Raw genomic sequence first — 13,933 nt, 5'->3', positions numbered from 1 at the left:
GCATCCGGCCCAGGGCCACCTTTGAAAAGCAGAGCATGTGGACCAGCCATAGTGATTGGTGAGATTTGGTCAATGGAGAGGAAGAGGGGACCCTCACTGACGGCTCGAGGCCTAGAAATCTGTGGCTAGTGCTGAGAGTAGAGATGCTTGCATGGGACCCACGTACTAGACCTGGAAGCCTGCCTATCCGCTGTGGCTGGCTCCACAGTGGCCAGGTCTGGTCTCAGAGGGCTGCTAACCACACTGGGTCAGACAGCCCAAACCCTGGGCTTCAAAGAGGTAGCTTAAGTCCGGCAGGCAATGAATTACATGGGCCCTCAGGCATTTCTGCTCTTCTCAAGGGGCAGCTAGGTGCTTCAGTCTACCTCCCAGCCCCCTGAACCCATTGAGGAAGGCAGTTCTTGCCCGTCAGCCGGGTACAGGGGCTAGAATAGGAACAACTTCAAACATGGATTTCAGAGGAAAGGGAATAATCTTAGGAATCCTTGTCCACAGGAGAGCAGGGTCTGTCACGGATGGCAGGTGGGTCTCGACACAGCACAGGCTGACCCACAGGGATTAGCAGGCAACACTCAAGGGCAGGACAACTGGTACCCTCTCAGTTGCCCAGTCTGGTAGAAGTTGTAACACTATCTTGGGAAACTCAATGTTCCTCCTTAAATGAGTTAAAGTTGTAAGTGGGCCAGGTGTGGCCAATGTGGATGCTGTACTGGATTCAATGGAGCTGGGGAGCAGCAGAAATCCAGCCACCCTCCTGCCCTGTGTCTGGGAGATGCCTGAATGAGGCCCGGTGGGGGCGGGGCAACGGGTCCAAGACTTGCTTGTTCCATAAGACTGCTCAGTAGAGACCAGAAACCTGGCTAATACTTTGGCAAGTTTGCAACCAGCAGAACCGTCAAGAGTATAAATAGTGACAAGTAAAAGTGTCTGCAACTCTCTGGGAGGTTGAGGCTCCGCGTGGAGACTCATTTTCCCTCCCTCCCTGGGGGTTGGGTTTGCGACTCCCACACCAGCGTGTGGAACCCCGTGGAAGACATGCCTCAGTATTTATTCCTTGGGCACAGAGGTACCCACAAATAGGACAGGGCAGATGAAGGGCTGCTCGCCTATGGTGGAGCGGGGGGAGCAGGATGTAAAGAGGGACCCATTGAGAGCCTGGTGCCCAGCAAGCGCTGCTCGGAGGAAGGGGTGGGCCCAGGTCTCTCAGGATTTAGGCAAGCTTGTGGCCACACTATCAGAAGAAGCCTTCTTGTCTTAGACCACAAAGCCTCTGGTCTAGCCCAACAGGAAGCCACGGCCTCAGCCTGGCCTGGGAAGCGAGGCGCTGGGCCGGCCCAGCCTTCCTCGGCCAGCCCTCTGTACAAACACTGTCACGTGCAAACCCTTCAGAAGAGTCCTTTGGGTGATATCTCGTCACTCATTTGTGCAGGCTAAAGAGGCACCTGTGAATAAGGCCACCGAAGCATCATTGGCCTGGTCCTGGCGCCACCAGAGGGTGGGGCAGCAGTGCCCACAGGACCTACCAACACCACCACCCCTACCTGAAACTCTCCGGGTCCCTTGTGCTGGCTGCAGCTCCGTGTGCCCCACCTGGGGACCAACCATTCTCCCAGGTCCGGAGGAGAAAAAGCATTTCCAGTTCCCCAGACAGGAAGTCCCAGCAGCCTGGGTATGTCAATGTCACTAGTCCCAGAGGATGGGGGTGGACGGGCCTGAGTCTCAAACAGCAGGAGAAATGCTCAAGTCACCAGTCCTGCCAGCTCCAGGTGAAGGCAGCCACAGGCAGCAGCTCCTCTTCCGATTCGGCAGCTCCCAGAGGAGCTGCTGATCTCATCTACGCAGCCCACCCGACGCAAGCCTGCCGCACCCTTCCCAAGAGAAATGCACGAGGGCTGGCACATGCCATGTACAATAAGAGTGACCCACAAGTCCAAACGGCCAAGTGTTGAATGTCAGCCAGGCAGGAGCCCCCTGGCTGAGCAGTGGCCGGCTTCATGGTAAGAGCTTGTGTGGGCCAGGCCCAGCCACCTGCCCCCACCCCAGCACACCCAGAGTGCCAGGCTCTAGGTGGTGGTGGGGCTGGGCTCCCAGGGCCCTGCTGAGCCTGATGCCTCTGTGCTCAGTGCTTCAGGGCTGCATGCAGCTTCTGTGGCTCTTGGGGAGCTGGGTGCATGGGCCACGAGCCCGTCGCCACTCTGCCCTTTGGGGGTAGTGGCAGTGTCTGGCCTCGGTTCGGAGCTGCTGTCTCCGTGGGGGCCCTGGCCACCCGCAGTAAGGTCCTGTACCCTCTTGCTCAGGTCGTTGCGCTCTGTCTGCAGCGCCCGGCACAGCTTCTCCAGACGCTGGATCTTCAACTGCAGGCCCTCTATCTCCTTGTCCCGAAGAGTTTTCTAGGGAGCAAAACGGGACCCCAGTGCCACCGTCATCCACCCACTCTGCACAACCACTTGGAAGGGACGGCCGGGAGCAGCGCCGTGTGAAACCCCAGGTTTGGCTCATGCAAGCCTTGTTTGTCGGACCAGGCACAGAAGCCCTCCATTTCTCAACCACAGGGCCTGGGCAAAGCACCCGCTGCCTTTCGAGCCCACTTCCTTCTCATCTGTAACAACGACTGCCAACGGCACCCTCATGACCAGCCACTGTGCACAATCAGCAGGGTCACAGCATAGTCTGTGACAACTCAGGGCAACTCCCTGCAGGCAGACTGCAGCCGCCCCAGCGCTCCCGGCTCTTGCTTCCTTCCTTTCTGCTACTCCACCTGCCCCCAGCACTTGCCACTCCTTTGGGAGGTGGCGAAGGGACAACCCTCCCACCTCAGGCTGCAGCCCATGCTCACCCACCTCCTCAGCCATGTCAAGCAGGGCTTTGTTGCTGCTCTCCCAGCGGGACCGGTACATGGTAGTCTCCTTCTCCAGCTTCTTGATCTTCTTTGTCATCTGGGTTGTGATGTGGCAGGCAGAAAGAAATGGTCAGGAGGCTGGCTGGCCTGCTCTTCAAGGTGGGAATAATCTCACAGGGCAAGCCCCAAGGGTGAATGCCTCTGTGCAGGATGTCTCAAGTCAAATGCCCACCAAAAAGAAGTGACAGCCCAGTCCTTTCTTCAGGACGTAGGGTGATCCCCCTCTCAGTGGCCCACCCTTGGAAGCACTTCAGGGACACGGCTTCCAGAAGCCAGGCCCAAAGTTCCACCTTGAGCCTGCTTCCTCCTCCAACAGCCACCTCTGGCCGGCACCTGCCTACCTTCTCCATCTCCTGCTTGAACGTGGTGAACACCTCGCTGCTTTTGGAAAGCGTGTTCTGGAACTCCTCAAACTTCTCAGTGTACAGAGCGAGCTGGGGACAGAGAAGACCACAGGTGAGAGGCGGCTTGTGGGCAGGAGACCCCCTGCTCACATACTTGGGGACTCGGCTGCCTGACCTGACAGTGCTCCTGAGAAAGTCAGCTCTCTTGTCAACAAACAACTGTGTTTGGAAGGACAGGATTCAGAAGGCTGACACCGACTAGAATGTGTGTGTAGCTAATCTTTGGCCTTTATTCTTATTTCCAAGGTTTTTTTAAGGGAGAACTTTTTATTCATGAAAAACAACTGTGCTAGGAGCAATGGCCTCCAAACTCACCCAGCTCCATGGCCAGCACCACGCAGGGGTGGGGCAGCTTCAGAAAGCAAAGGCTTGGCCAAGTCACATGAGAAGGGGCAAGAGCTGGACTTGGAGTGAGGGTACCACTCCCCTCCCCCTCGGCTGTGGCCCAGTGAGGGGACCTGGGAGGCAGGCCAGTTGTCATGGTCTCACCTGCTGCTTCAGGTGGGTCTCCTGCTGCTTCATCAGCTCACACATCTTCTGCGACTCCACCGCCTCCTTGAGGAGCTGTTTCCAAGACAGGCACCCAGACCTTGTCAGATGTGTCCAGGGGTCTGGCCTTTTGTAAGCCACAAGCATAAGAACCCGCGGAGGCTGTCTGCTCTCAGACCACTTTCTGAGGAAGCAGCGCCTCGTCTGCCCAGGGAGCACCCACGACCCCTACAACCCCATGCCTCACAAAGTCCTTTTCTCGCTGGTGCCGCTCCTCAGCCTCCTTCAGCATCTCCTGGGCCTGCTGGAGCTTGGCATCTACCAGCTGCTGCTGCAGGTCCTTGTGTTTGAAGACTTTGTCGATGTGCTGCAGGAAAGCAGGAGGGTGGGGAGGGGAGCCTGTCAGGAGCTCCCACTTCCAGGGGGACAGTGTCACCTTGACATGCTGGACCCCTGTGCAGTACAGCACGGGGCTTCCAGTTCCAGGGAGTTCTGCTTCCCAACCACATCTCTCTGACCCACTACTGTATCTGTCCTGAGGGAGCCAAGGGTTTGAGGCTGGCACCAGCTCCAGAACAACTGGGCAGTAAAAGCAGAGGTCAGCACAGGTCATCATGGCTAGCAGCTCCTTTTCCAGACCCAACGCTCTTGTCAATGTCAAGGAAAAGCAGAAGTGGTGCCTTCACCAGAGAAAGAGCTTAGCTGGCTTGGCAGAGACACACCCATCTGTAGAAGGTTAGAAGCTGTGAGATCCTAACTCCTGGTGGGATGTGTGTGTGTGTGTGTGTGTGGGGGGGGTGTGTGTGTCATCTGGACCAGTGTCATCAGTAATGGTAAGGAGGTACTGGGCTCTACTCCTTGCAGGGGGAAAGCAACTGGGCTGACTCACGGGGTTAAAGGCTGTGGGGCAGGGTGCTCATTTGGGGGCTGGTGAGGAAGTAAGGGTAGGTGGCTTGGAAAAAGATTCAGTTTGAAATGCGAAGGACTCCAGATGCACGTTATCTGAGGCCCAAGGGTCCGAGAGAGGCAGGATGGAACTGTCTGAAGTGGAGCCAAGGCAGTCCCCCGACACCCAGGCAGGCAGAGCATGGAGCCGGCTTAGCCTGGGGTAGAAGTGGGAGTTCAGTTTTGAAGTGGGAGCTTCCCAGTGGTGAGAGGAGTCTTTACGTCTTTCAGCACGGAGGGATGAAGGACGGAACAAAGGCCACTCCTCAAACCCAGCATGTCCCATGCAGCCCTATTCCCAGAGGCTCAGGTGGTGAAGTGGGCCAGGGGAGTCACTTCCGAATCCCCATCTCGGCTGTGAGCTGCTTTGAGCAAGGTGCTGCCCCTCAACCCCCCCACCCCACCCCACCAGGGCCTTGGAAGAAGGTTGGCTCAGAGTAGGCCCATGGCCTCCACCCACAGGGAGAACACAGGGCTGGCCCCCAGAGGAAGCTGGGAGTCTCCCTTCCCAGGGCGAGCCAACAAGCCCGGGCAGCCAGGTGCCCAAAGGAACATGAATGCTGTGTCTGTGAGCAGTTGAGGGAGTGGCAAGCTGCGCTGTCAGTGGTAGGGACAGGGCCCCTAACTGACAACAGGTCAGGTCCCTCAAAAGCTCGGGACACGGAAACTGCCACCGCAGCAGCACCCCGCAGTGAGACTGTTTGAATCTGCACTGTCCCGCTCTGCATGTAAGACCAAGCACTATCAGATCGGAGGTATTGCCCAAGGCCCTGTTGACCAGAGGCACCCGGCTGCCCCTCCTGCCCTAAGGGTAGCCCCCAGGTGCACACACCTCTTCCCGCAGCTCATACTGCTCTATGAGCTTCTTCAGCCGCTCGGCCAGCTCCGTGTTCTCCTGGCGCAGCTTGGAGTTGCGCTCGTTGTGCTGTTCCATCTGCAGCTGGATGTCATTCAGCGTCACCTGGAAGTGCGACGTCACCTCCTTGCGCTTCTCCTCCTCTTCTCGGGCCCGCTGCACACCTTCTTCCTGCCGGAGAAAGCAGCCCCAGCTCCATCACCCACTTCCCCGCCGCCTCCCACAGGGCCAGCCCCGTGCTTCCATCCTGAAGAGCCTGGCTTCAGGGCTGCTGAGCAAGGCGTCACCTCAGGGACCCTCTGCATCTCGGGGGCAAGCGAGAGGCTCCGCCCACAGATGACTGCAGGCACACACCCTCTTCCAGGGGAACTGATCTTCTTTTACTGGGCGCTCACCTCCCCTACCCCAGGAGGCTTCTCTATAAAAGTTCCGGACTAGCCAAGCCTGGGCAGAATTAGCCCCCAGACACGGATCGAGGAAGGCACTGCAAGGCGACCTGGAAGAATCTCATCAAAGGTTGGAAGGAGTTCTGCCATGAGTCTGTTTTGATGCCGAGAACTGCCCCATAGGGTTCCCCACAACTTTCCCAAACCACATAAGCTCAAAAGGAAAAGACAAGCATCTCAAATGTGAAAGAAAAAAAAAAGATTATGAAATAGTTGACTTACAATTACATTTGCAAAGAAAATCTAGAAGCCTGTGCTAAGTAGGTCTAGTTTGTGGTGGTGTCTACTGTGCAGTTGGGGTGAGTGAGGAGGGTGAAGGTTCGTTTCTTATTCTCTTGTCACCTCAGGAGTCCTCACACCAAATTTATGGCGTTTGCAAAGGCAGACGCTAACTAAGAACAACAAACCAAACAGAAACAAGTTGTAAAGGATCATGTCCAAGGTGGCTTCAAAAAGTCCGTGGAAATATACAAGACAAGGATGAAGAAATGTCCCGGAATCCACTGTGGTGATGGTTGTACAAGTCTCACAAATGTAAAGAAGACATTTACGTGTATAATGTGTGAACTGTAGGTCAGTGAAGGTGTAGAAAATACACAATTAAAAAAAAAGTTTGTGGAAAAATGACATCATCTTTGCATTCCATTTTTGCACATGACCTTTCTGAAGGAAGCTTGCCCTTGAAAGGAGATGCCAGTGAAACCATGTGGCAGTTAAGGAAACCCCCTCAGATGTTACTCGCAGCCTGGGCAGAAGGGGAAGACCCTGCGGCCCAAGCCGACCTACTTCCTTCTGGGACACAAGTTGCTTGTCAGCACTGCCACCACTGGTAAGGTAATTCTTAATGCCCTCCTTTGTCATTTCAATGGGACAAATCTGCCTCCCTGGCCTTGCAGCCTTCACCTCCTCCACAAGCTAGTCTCCTTCCCCAGGGCTGCTATGTAATTTACAAAAGCTGAAACAAAACAAAACAAAAAAAGCTGAAACCATTGCATTTTGGATTTGGTAACAGGATCACAATCTTTGTCTAATTATAAAATGAAATTAAAAAAACCCCGCGTCTCCAAGTGACCTTACTATGCTCCTTTGAGCTTCGCTGGCTCTGAGCTTTTGGAAATAAAGCCCAGGCCTTTGCTGGGTCTGACCTGTCCATCTTCCCACCCACAGGAGGATGCTACTCCTCAAGAGGGCCATCCCCCAGAGATGGAGGGAAATCAGAGGAGAGCAGGGCAGCCTTCCTGGGGGGCGGCCTACCTTGAGGGAGCGGTTGTGTCGCTGCAGCTCTCGGCACAAGCTCTCCAGCTTGCTGCGGGCAAGGATGGCCTTGCTGTGTTCACCTCGCAGGTGGTCCTTCTCTTGTACCAGCTGGCTCTGCTTCTTCTGCAGGAGCTTCATCTGCTTCTGAGAGTTCCTGTGCTCCTCCAGCTGGGGACAGGAGGGCAGGTGAGGGTCCCAGAGGGTGCTCTGGCAGGAGGCACCTGAGCTGGCCTGAGCCCTGCCCTCTGCCCCCAAACCTGGCAGGTAACAACTCTAACCAAGCCAGAAGGCCCCCTCATCAGCAGACCTGCGGCACAGCTCTCAAGACACTCCCGACCATGGCACCCCTCAGCACGCCTACCAGTTCTCCTCCCTAGGACTCATGTCAAAACCCCATTCACCCCCTCCTGACACAAGCCCCGCCTCACCACTGTTCTCTCCACCACATCTGCTCTATTACCATCTCCGGCATTTCAGTAACAGAGCAGCCTTTGACTCCTTAGCTCTCAGTCCTTACCCTCCTCCACAGGTCCAGCTTAGCCCCCCTCAGAGTCCTACCAGGTAAACAACACAAGCCACTTAGGGAATTTCCTATTTCCTAACGGTCACATGAACAATAAAAGACAATGTACTGCCGTGGAGCCGACCCCCAATCAGCATGACCCTAGTGGGCAGAATAAACGGCATTCCAATTTCCTAGGTTGTACGTCTTTAAAGACATGGAGCGCCTCACCTTTCTCCTGAAGCGCAGTTGGTGGATTCAAGCAATTAACCTTTCAGGTAACAGCCCAATGCTGAACCCACTGAGCCACTAGGTGCCTTTAAGGCCCGTATTAAAAAGTCAGAATAGGTGTCATTAGCTTTATATTTGATTCACTATCTCAAATATTAAAATTCCAACATATACAATCAGTGTGGAAAAAAACAACAACCCATTGAGACATCTTACATTTTCTCTTCAAGGCCTAGGCACAAGTAATCTACACCAGAGCACACCTGAATCTGGACTAACCATTGGCTACTGCCCTCGGCACTGCATGTCTACACCTGGTCATTGCTGGGCCTGCTGCACCCGCTTCCATTATCTCAGGGCCAGGACCACCATCTTCACACCTGTAGTCCCCAGCAGGTTGCTGCACTCCTGGGACCCTCCACTTCACAAACCCAAGTGCCCTTCACTCCTCTTCAGCCTGCTCCTGGCTTAGGCTCTGGTAGAGTCTCAACGCTCCTTTCCCCCAACAAGACCCCAACCGCCCTGAGGAAAAACAAGCCCGCTGGAAGGTCTTACTTTCAATGCATGACCAATTCCAGAATTTGGGGAAGACCCTTCCCAGAACCCTTGTCACTGTTCCTGCACCTCTGCTCTCTTTGCTCCTCTTCTAGACAATCTTTTGGCTCCTCCCCCAGCTTGTTATTTCCCGGAGAACAGAAGCAGGCAGTGCATCGGGCCCAAGTGCCACAACTAGTCCAAGGCCGCGCCCTCTCCTTGGTGCTGGGCCTCATCTCCCCTGGCTTATTTGTCAACCCTACTCTGCGGCACCAGTCTTTCCTTCTGAAAGGAACCATCTCTTTAATACCCTCCTTCTGTATTCGGTCACTGCAACTCCGCTGTAAAATAACCATTGTATAGATGAGATCGGGTCCTAGCAGGAGATCTGAGTGACAGATGTGAATGGCTATCAGGCAATGACCACCACTAATGAATCACTTCCCTCAGATTCTGCAGGGGAGACTGGCTGCCACTGGTTGGACCCACTTCATCACTAAATGGGGAAACTGTACTTTTGTGTACTACACAAAGCACCCCGACAACGCAGCAGCAGCAAGACAAACTTACTGCCGTCCTTCTCAGTCAGGTCAGCATCCCCCACTAACCCTGTCCCACTAGGCCAGACACACATCAACACTCAAGAAGAATTCCTGTCAAAGTAGCCGAACCAAAGCTGGACCAAGTATCGAGAGCTGACCCGTACCACTGACAGAATACCAGGAGGGAAAGAAACAAGTTCAACAACACCAGGATTAAGACAGAGCTAGAAGGTGGTGCATCCTTTGGGACAACTGATCTAGTTTCTGCAGAAAGTCCTTGTCGTGAAAAAAGGATAAAAAAAACAAACCACACAAAAAACCCAAACTAAAAATGGGTGATGGTGGTGGTGAGGTGAGGGTCGCTCAGGAGCACTGTTAATCACCATATGAAACCAAGACACCTCAGGTGGCCCCTGTTTTGACCAAACCAGCATTTTAAGCAGTGGGAGAAATCGGGAGTTTGGACCAGGTATGAGAGTACCAGGTGAGAAGAGTTGATCCTACAGTGAGGACAGCACTGTGCAGATTTCTATTCGGGTAGGGGCGGGGACTGTGGATTGAAGCACACAGGGAGATATGGGGTAAATGGCACTCAGGCCAGGAGCCAGGGCTCTGCCAACCTGTTCAAGGAACTTGTTTCAAGGTATGTGAAAAGTTTTCTCCTACTGCCAGCCTGCAGAATGCCAGCTGGGAGGCAGGCGGCCCGTTTAAGTTGGAGAAAAGACAGAGAGGGCCCCTGTACCCCAGCCCTGCTGCAGATGGCCTGTGGCCTTTGGAAAGGTAGGGAGGGTCGGAAGGGCAGCTCGGGGACTGACCAGTTCAGCATACTTCTTGCACAGCGCTGCCAGCTTCTCCTCTGGAGTACTCAGCGTATTCAGGGTCTGCATCAGCAGCGTGATCTCCTTCCCTGCAAAGCACACAGAGCAAGGGCATGCATATACTCCCCACCATCCTGCTTCATGACTGAAGGACTGACCCCTCAGGAATCTCAGTAGGCCCCACTGGTGGGGGGGAAAACACCGAGTCTCAGCTGCAGGCTCAGTGCTACAGTTGCAATGCAAGGCAGGCCCTTCCACACAGGAAGATCCGGCAAAGGGCTCAGCCTGCTGGCCTCCTTGAGGAAGCACTAAATTTCCTGTCCACAGAGGTAACTAAACAATGACCTTTCAAACAAACACAGCTTTCACATACCCACCCAGATGGATACAGGGAGTCACTCTCAACCTCTTTTCATTAATAGCCGGCTTGTCACTGCCTGTGCCTGAGTCAGAGCCTACCACTCCCTCTGAGGGGCCACCTCACACAGCACAGCGCCAAGTTCCCTAGCATCAGGCCCAGAGGCTCTGCACCCATGAGTGACACAGTGCCAAACCCAGCCCACAAATGGGTTTTGTCTGACTTCCAGTGTTTTAGGTGCCAACAATTAAAAACCCATGTTTAAAGATCTCACAGAAGTACAGATTTTTGATTTTTCTCAAAAATCTAAACTATGATCATAGAAAATCATTTGGCTGCATTAAGCCTATAGTTTTGCACCACATTAGCTGGCTAGGACCAGGTAGCAGCCAATCTTTTGGCTGCAGCAGGCATGCTTGGTCCACGTTGATAGCTTGACTTATGAAGACACCAAAGTTTTCAATCCTAGTCTAGTCCGATTCTTACTTGAATTGAGAAAACTCACCCCCAGAGAGGAGAAAGGACTTGCCCAAGGTCACACCGTGGTGGTGGCTTGCACAGGGGACCTCCTGTCCTCCACTTTCTCAAAGAGCAAGCAGGCTGTTTCAGTCCCCACTTGCACCTGCACAGCTCAGAGAACCCGCGCCTTCCTATGCGGGGACCCCACATCCCTGGCTCTGATTGGACCAAGTAGCTGCCCTCTGCTCACCCAGCCCCTTGGCTTTCTTCTTTTCCTGTGGCCTCCGGTGGTCTCGGTCTCTGCCCTCGTCACGTGCCCGGATCTCCTCTGTACCTGGCTCTCCCTTGGAGCTCTCCTTCTCACCATTGACTAGTGGGGTCCCCGGCTCAGGCTCCCCGTTCCTGGCAGCGTAGCTCCGAGACTTCTCTGCATCTTCGGGCTCGGCGGGCTCACCCTGTGCCCCATCCTCACCTGGCCCCCCCTGATTGTTGTCCACACAGTACGTGCTCAAGATGTCTTCCAACTGGCGGCTCAGCTCCTCGGACACGTCTTGGAGGGCCCCAGACTGAGCAGTTTTGGCTGGAGCCCCTACGGCAGGAGAGGATGAGGGGCAGGGTGAGAAAGTTAGGCCACCGGCAGGGCTGCTTTAGTCCTAGCCAAACCCACTGGCGTGGGTGTAACGTTGCCGGGCCGACTTGCCTAGAAAATGGTGTAACTACCCCTGGCCACCCTCCGACGAGGAGGATCGTGGGCAGAAAGGAGGTCAAGTCTGTCAGGCATCCCATCCCGCACAGGCTGAGCAGAAGCTCGGCTTCTCGTCCCTCTCCTTGACCCGCCAAAGCCATTCTCCAAGTTAAGAAAGGCTCCAGAGGGGCGTCCCTGTTTCCCAGGGACCAGGCTTTGCCAGGCGACCCTCATCTGACTGCCACCTCAAGAGGGCTCTGTGTGGAATGGGAGGGTCTACCCGATCCTCAGGAAAGGGTGGGAAGGGGGGACTCCGAGACTCAGCATTTCCTCCTTCCAGGGTAAATCCCAGCCTCAGCCTCTACAAGCTAAGCGGGAATACCAGCAACGCCTCCCCCCTGCCCGCTGCGAAAACGGAGCTGGCACACACCCTCGGGCTTCGCGGGGGCCTGGCCGCTGGAACCTTCGGCGTCGGTCGCAGGAGCCGCCGGGCCGCGCCGCCCCTGGTCTCCCTCTGGTCCCGCTTCCGGCGGCCCGGGGTTGCTTTTGGAGTTGGCGGTGTTGCCCGCCTGCTTGGCAGCCCCGTTCTTTTTGTCCTGGTTCTTCATGGTGAGGTGCCAAGCTGGCGATCCTTTAGAAACGGACACAGTTGCTGTTTGTTTCCCACACTTCCCAAATTCTCCGCAGCCCGGATCGGGAAGCCGCGCACCAGGCGCGCGAGCTTCTTCCCACAAACAGCACTTGGGCGGGCTGGGCCGGACGGGGTGGGGGGCGGGGAGCCAACGGTTCCCCCGGTCTGCGGCCCGAGCGGAGCCCGGCGTGCCCAGGCAGGTCGGCGGGGCGCTGCTGCTCCACCCGGGCTGACGAGACGGAGGCCTCCTTTTTGCCCGAAGCCACTTCCCAGCAAAACACAGCCCCTCACGACAGGCCGCGCGCGGGATTGGCTCCGGGCCGGAGACTGACGTGGCGGGACGCTCGATTCCCGTCCCTCCCCACCGTGCCCTCAGGACTCACGTGGGCCGCCCGCGCGCGCGCACTATCGCCCCGCCCCGCGCGCCCTCCACTCGCGCCTGCGCGCACCTATTACCCCGTCTGCGTCCACGCACAGAGGCGGCGTGATGGCCCCGCCTAGCTTCAAGTAGCCAGGCCTCCAAGCGCCCGGGACCTCTCGGCTCGTCAGCAAGTGCAAGACGTGCCTTACCGCCGACGTACCGACGGCTTCGCCCGCTCCGGCCCAGACCGGAAACCCCGGGTAACCGCTGCCGGCAGACCGCCCACTGCCGCCCCAGCCAATCAACAGCCCGTGCTCGCGCGGAGCCTGCTGGGAATACTGGGCTGAAGGCGGCCTACTGGAAGGCGGGGGAGGGAAAGGACTACAAGTCCCTCCGTGCATCGGGGCTAGTCGGCCACAACTCCCAAAATGCAGCAGAATGGCCTTTGGTATGAGGGGCCAGAATGCTGGCGAACCGAAGGAATTCATTCGTCAGTCGGCCCGAATACCCAACTTCATTTATCTCACTCAGAGGCTTGGATCTAACTTGTTCTTGATCTCTCCGGCACGCCACCCTCCTCCAACTGCTACCCTACATGGTGACTTCTCTGCCTCGGACCCAGTAGGAAACTGAGGATTCCGGAGTCCCTATATTTAAAGAATCAGGAATCAGAAGACCTATAATCCAGTCCTGACATCACTAATTTGCGGTGGCACTGGGCATTCTTCTCTCCCGGGTTAATAGGACTTTAATAACACTTCATTGATACCTGTTGTCAAGGGCTGTCCAGTAAGTTCTAACTCAGCAACCCCATGTACAACTGAATGGACCACCACCCAGTCTTGATTGTTGCTCTGCTGGAGTCCATTGCTGCAGCCCTGGAGGGGAGATCCATTTATGGTCTTCCTCATTTCGACTGCTTACTGTCTTACCTCCCAGCCACTTAGGAGGACTACTATTGTTCTTTTACCCACGAGGACAGTGCTGTTAGGTGCGAGTCAGTTCTGACTCAGTGACCCTGTATGACACTGCCTGGTCCTGTGCCATCCTCACAATTGTGCTTCAGTTTGAGCTCATTGTTGCAACCACTGTATCATCAATCCATCTGGCTGGGGCCTGCCTTTGTGCTGCCCTACACTTTACCAAGCAAAATGTCCTTTTCCAGAGCGATGTCTCCTGATAAGATGTCTCCCCATCCTTGTATTGACGGAACATTCTGGTCATACCTCTTCCAAAGTAGCTATTTGTTCTTTTGGCAGTCCATGGTATATTTAATATTCTTTGCCAACACTTTATTTCAATTAGATTACATCCATACATCAACTCTATGAAGCATATTTGTATTTGTACATGTTGCCATCATTTTATTTTCATATCTTACACGGACCGCTGTCTCCTTTCCCCCACGGTTTCCATTGTTCCTCCCCTTAGGGGGTGTTTGTGGTTAGGTGTCCATCATTGTGATCGGTTCTCCTTTCCTTCCCTCCTACCCTCCTGGTATTACTACTCCTCCAGC

At 55.3% G+C, this 13,933-nt stretch overlaps 1 protein-coding gene across 4 annotated transcripts; it reads right to left on the bottom strand.

The window, feature by feature from the left end:
• Nucleotides 1-1,029: 1,029 nt before the first annotated feature.
• On the bottom strand, nucleotides 1,030-12,682 carry TXLNA (taxilin alpha). Of its 4 annotated transcripts, none has more exons than XM_075553510.1 (11): nucleotides 12,506-12,682; nucleotides 11,856-12,056; nucleotides 11,213-11,329; nucleotides 9,921-10,012; nucleotides 7,294-7,464; nucleotides 5,570-5,764; nucleotides 4,040-4,159; nucleotides 3,793-3,867; nucleotides 3,241-3,333; nucleotides 2,841-2,936; nucleotides 1,030-2,390 (listed from the first exon to the last, which is right to left on the bottom strand). In XM_075553510.1, the coding sequence occupies exons 2-11, from the start codon at nucleotides 12,031-12,033 to the stop codon at nucleotides 2,064-2,066; spliced, it is 1,464 nt and encodes a 487-aa protein (XP_075409625.1). In that variant the 5' UTR covers nucleotides 12,034-12,056; nucleotides 12,506-12,682; the 3' UTR covers nucleotides 1,030-2,063. The 4 variants fall into 4 exon arrangements, with proteins under 4 accessions (XP_075409625.1, XP_075409605.1, XP_075409612.1 ...); XM_075553490.1 differs by having other exon boundaries at nucleotides 10,991-11,329; nucleotides 12,506-12,681; XM_075553497.1 differs by having other exon boundaries at nucleotides 10,991-11,329; nucleotides 12,513-12,681.
• Between the last annotated feature and the right edge of the window lie 1,251 nt (nucleotides 12,683-13,933).

The sequence above is a fragment of the Tenrec ecaudatus genome, chromosome 1, assembly GCF_050624435.1.
Source record: "Tenrec ecaudatus isolate mTenEca1 chromosome 1, mTenEca1.hap1, whole genome shotgun sequence".
In the NCBI taxonomy this organism is placed as follows: domain Eukaryota; kingdom Metazoa; phylum Chordata; class Mammalia; order Afrosoricida; family Tenrecidae; genus Tenrec; species Tenrec ecaudatus.
This window is presented reverse-complemented; position numbering and strand designations above follow the sequence as displayed.

Excerpts from the sequence above, each read along its gene's own strand:
- TXLNA (XM_075553490.1), bottom strand. The coding sequence starts at position 12,033 with ATGAAGAACCAGGACAAAAAGAACGGGGCTGCCAAGCAGGCGGGCAAC. Across the intron at positions 5,765-7,293 it reads GACACAACCGCTCCCTCAAG|GAAGAAGGTGTGCAGCGGGC; the intron begins GTAGGCCGCCCC and ends TTTCTCCGGCAG. Across the intron at positions 2,391-2,840 it reads TGCTTGACATGGCTGAGGAG|AAAACTCTTCGGGACAAGGA; the intron begins GTGGGTGAGCAT and ends TTTGCTCCCTAG.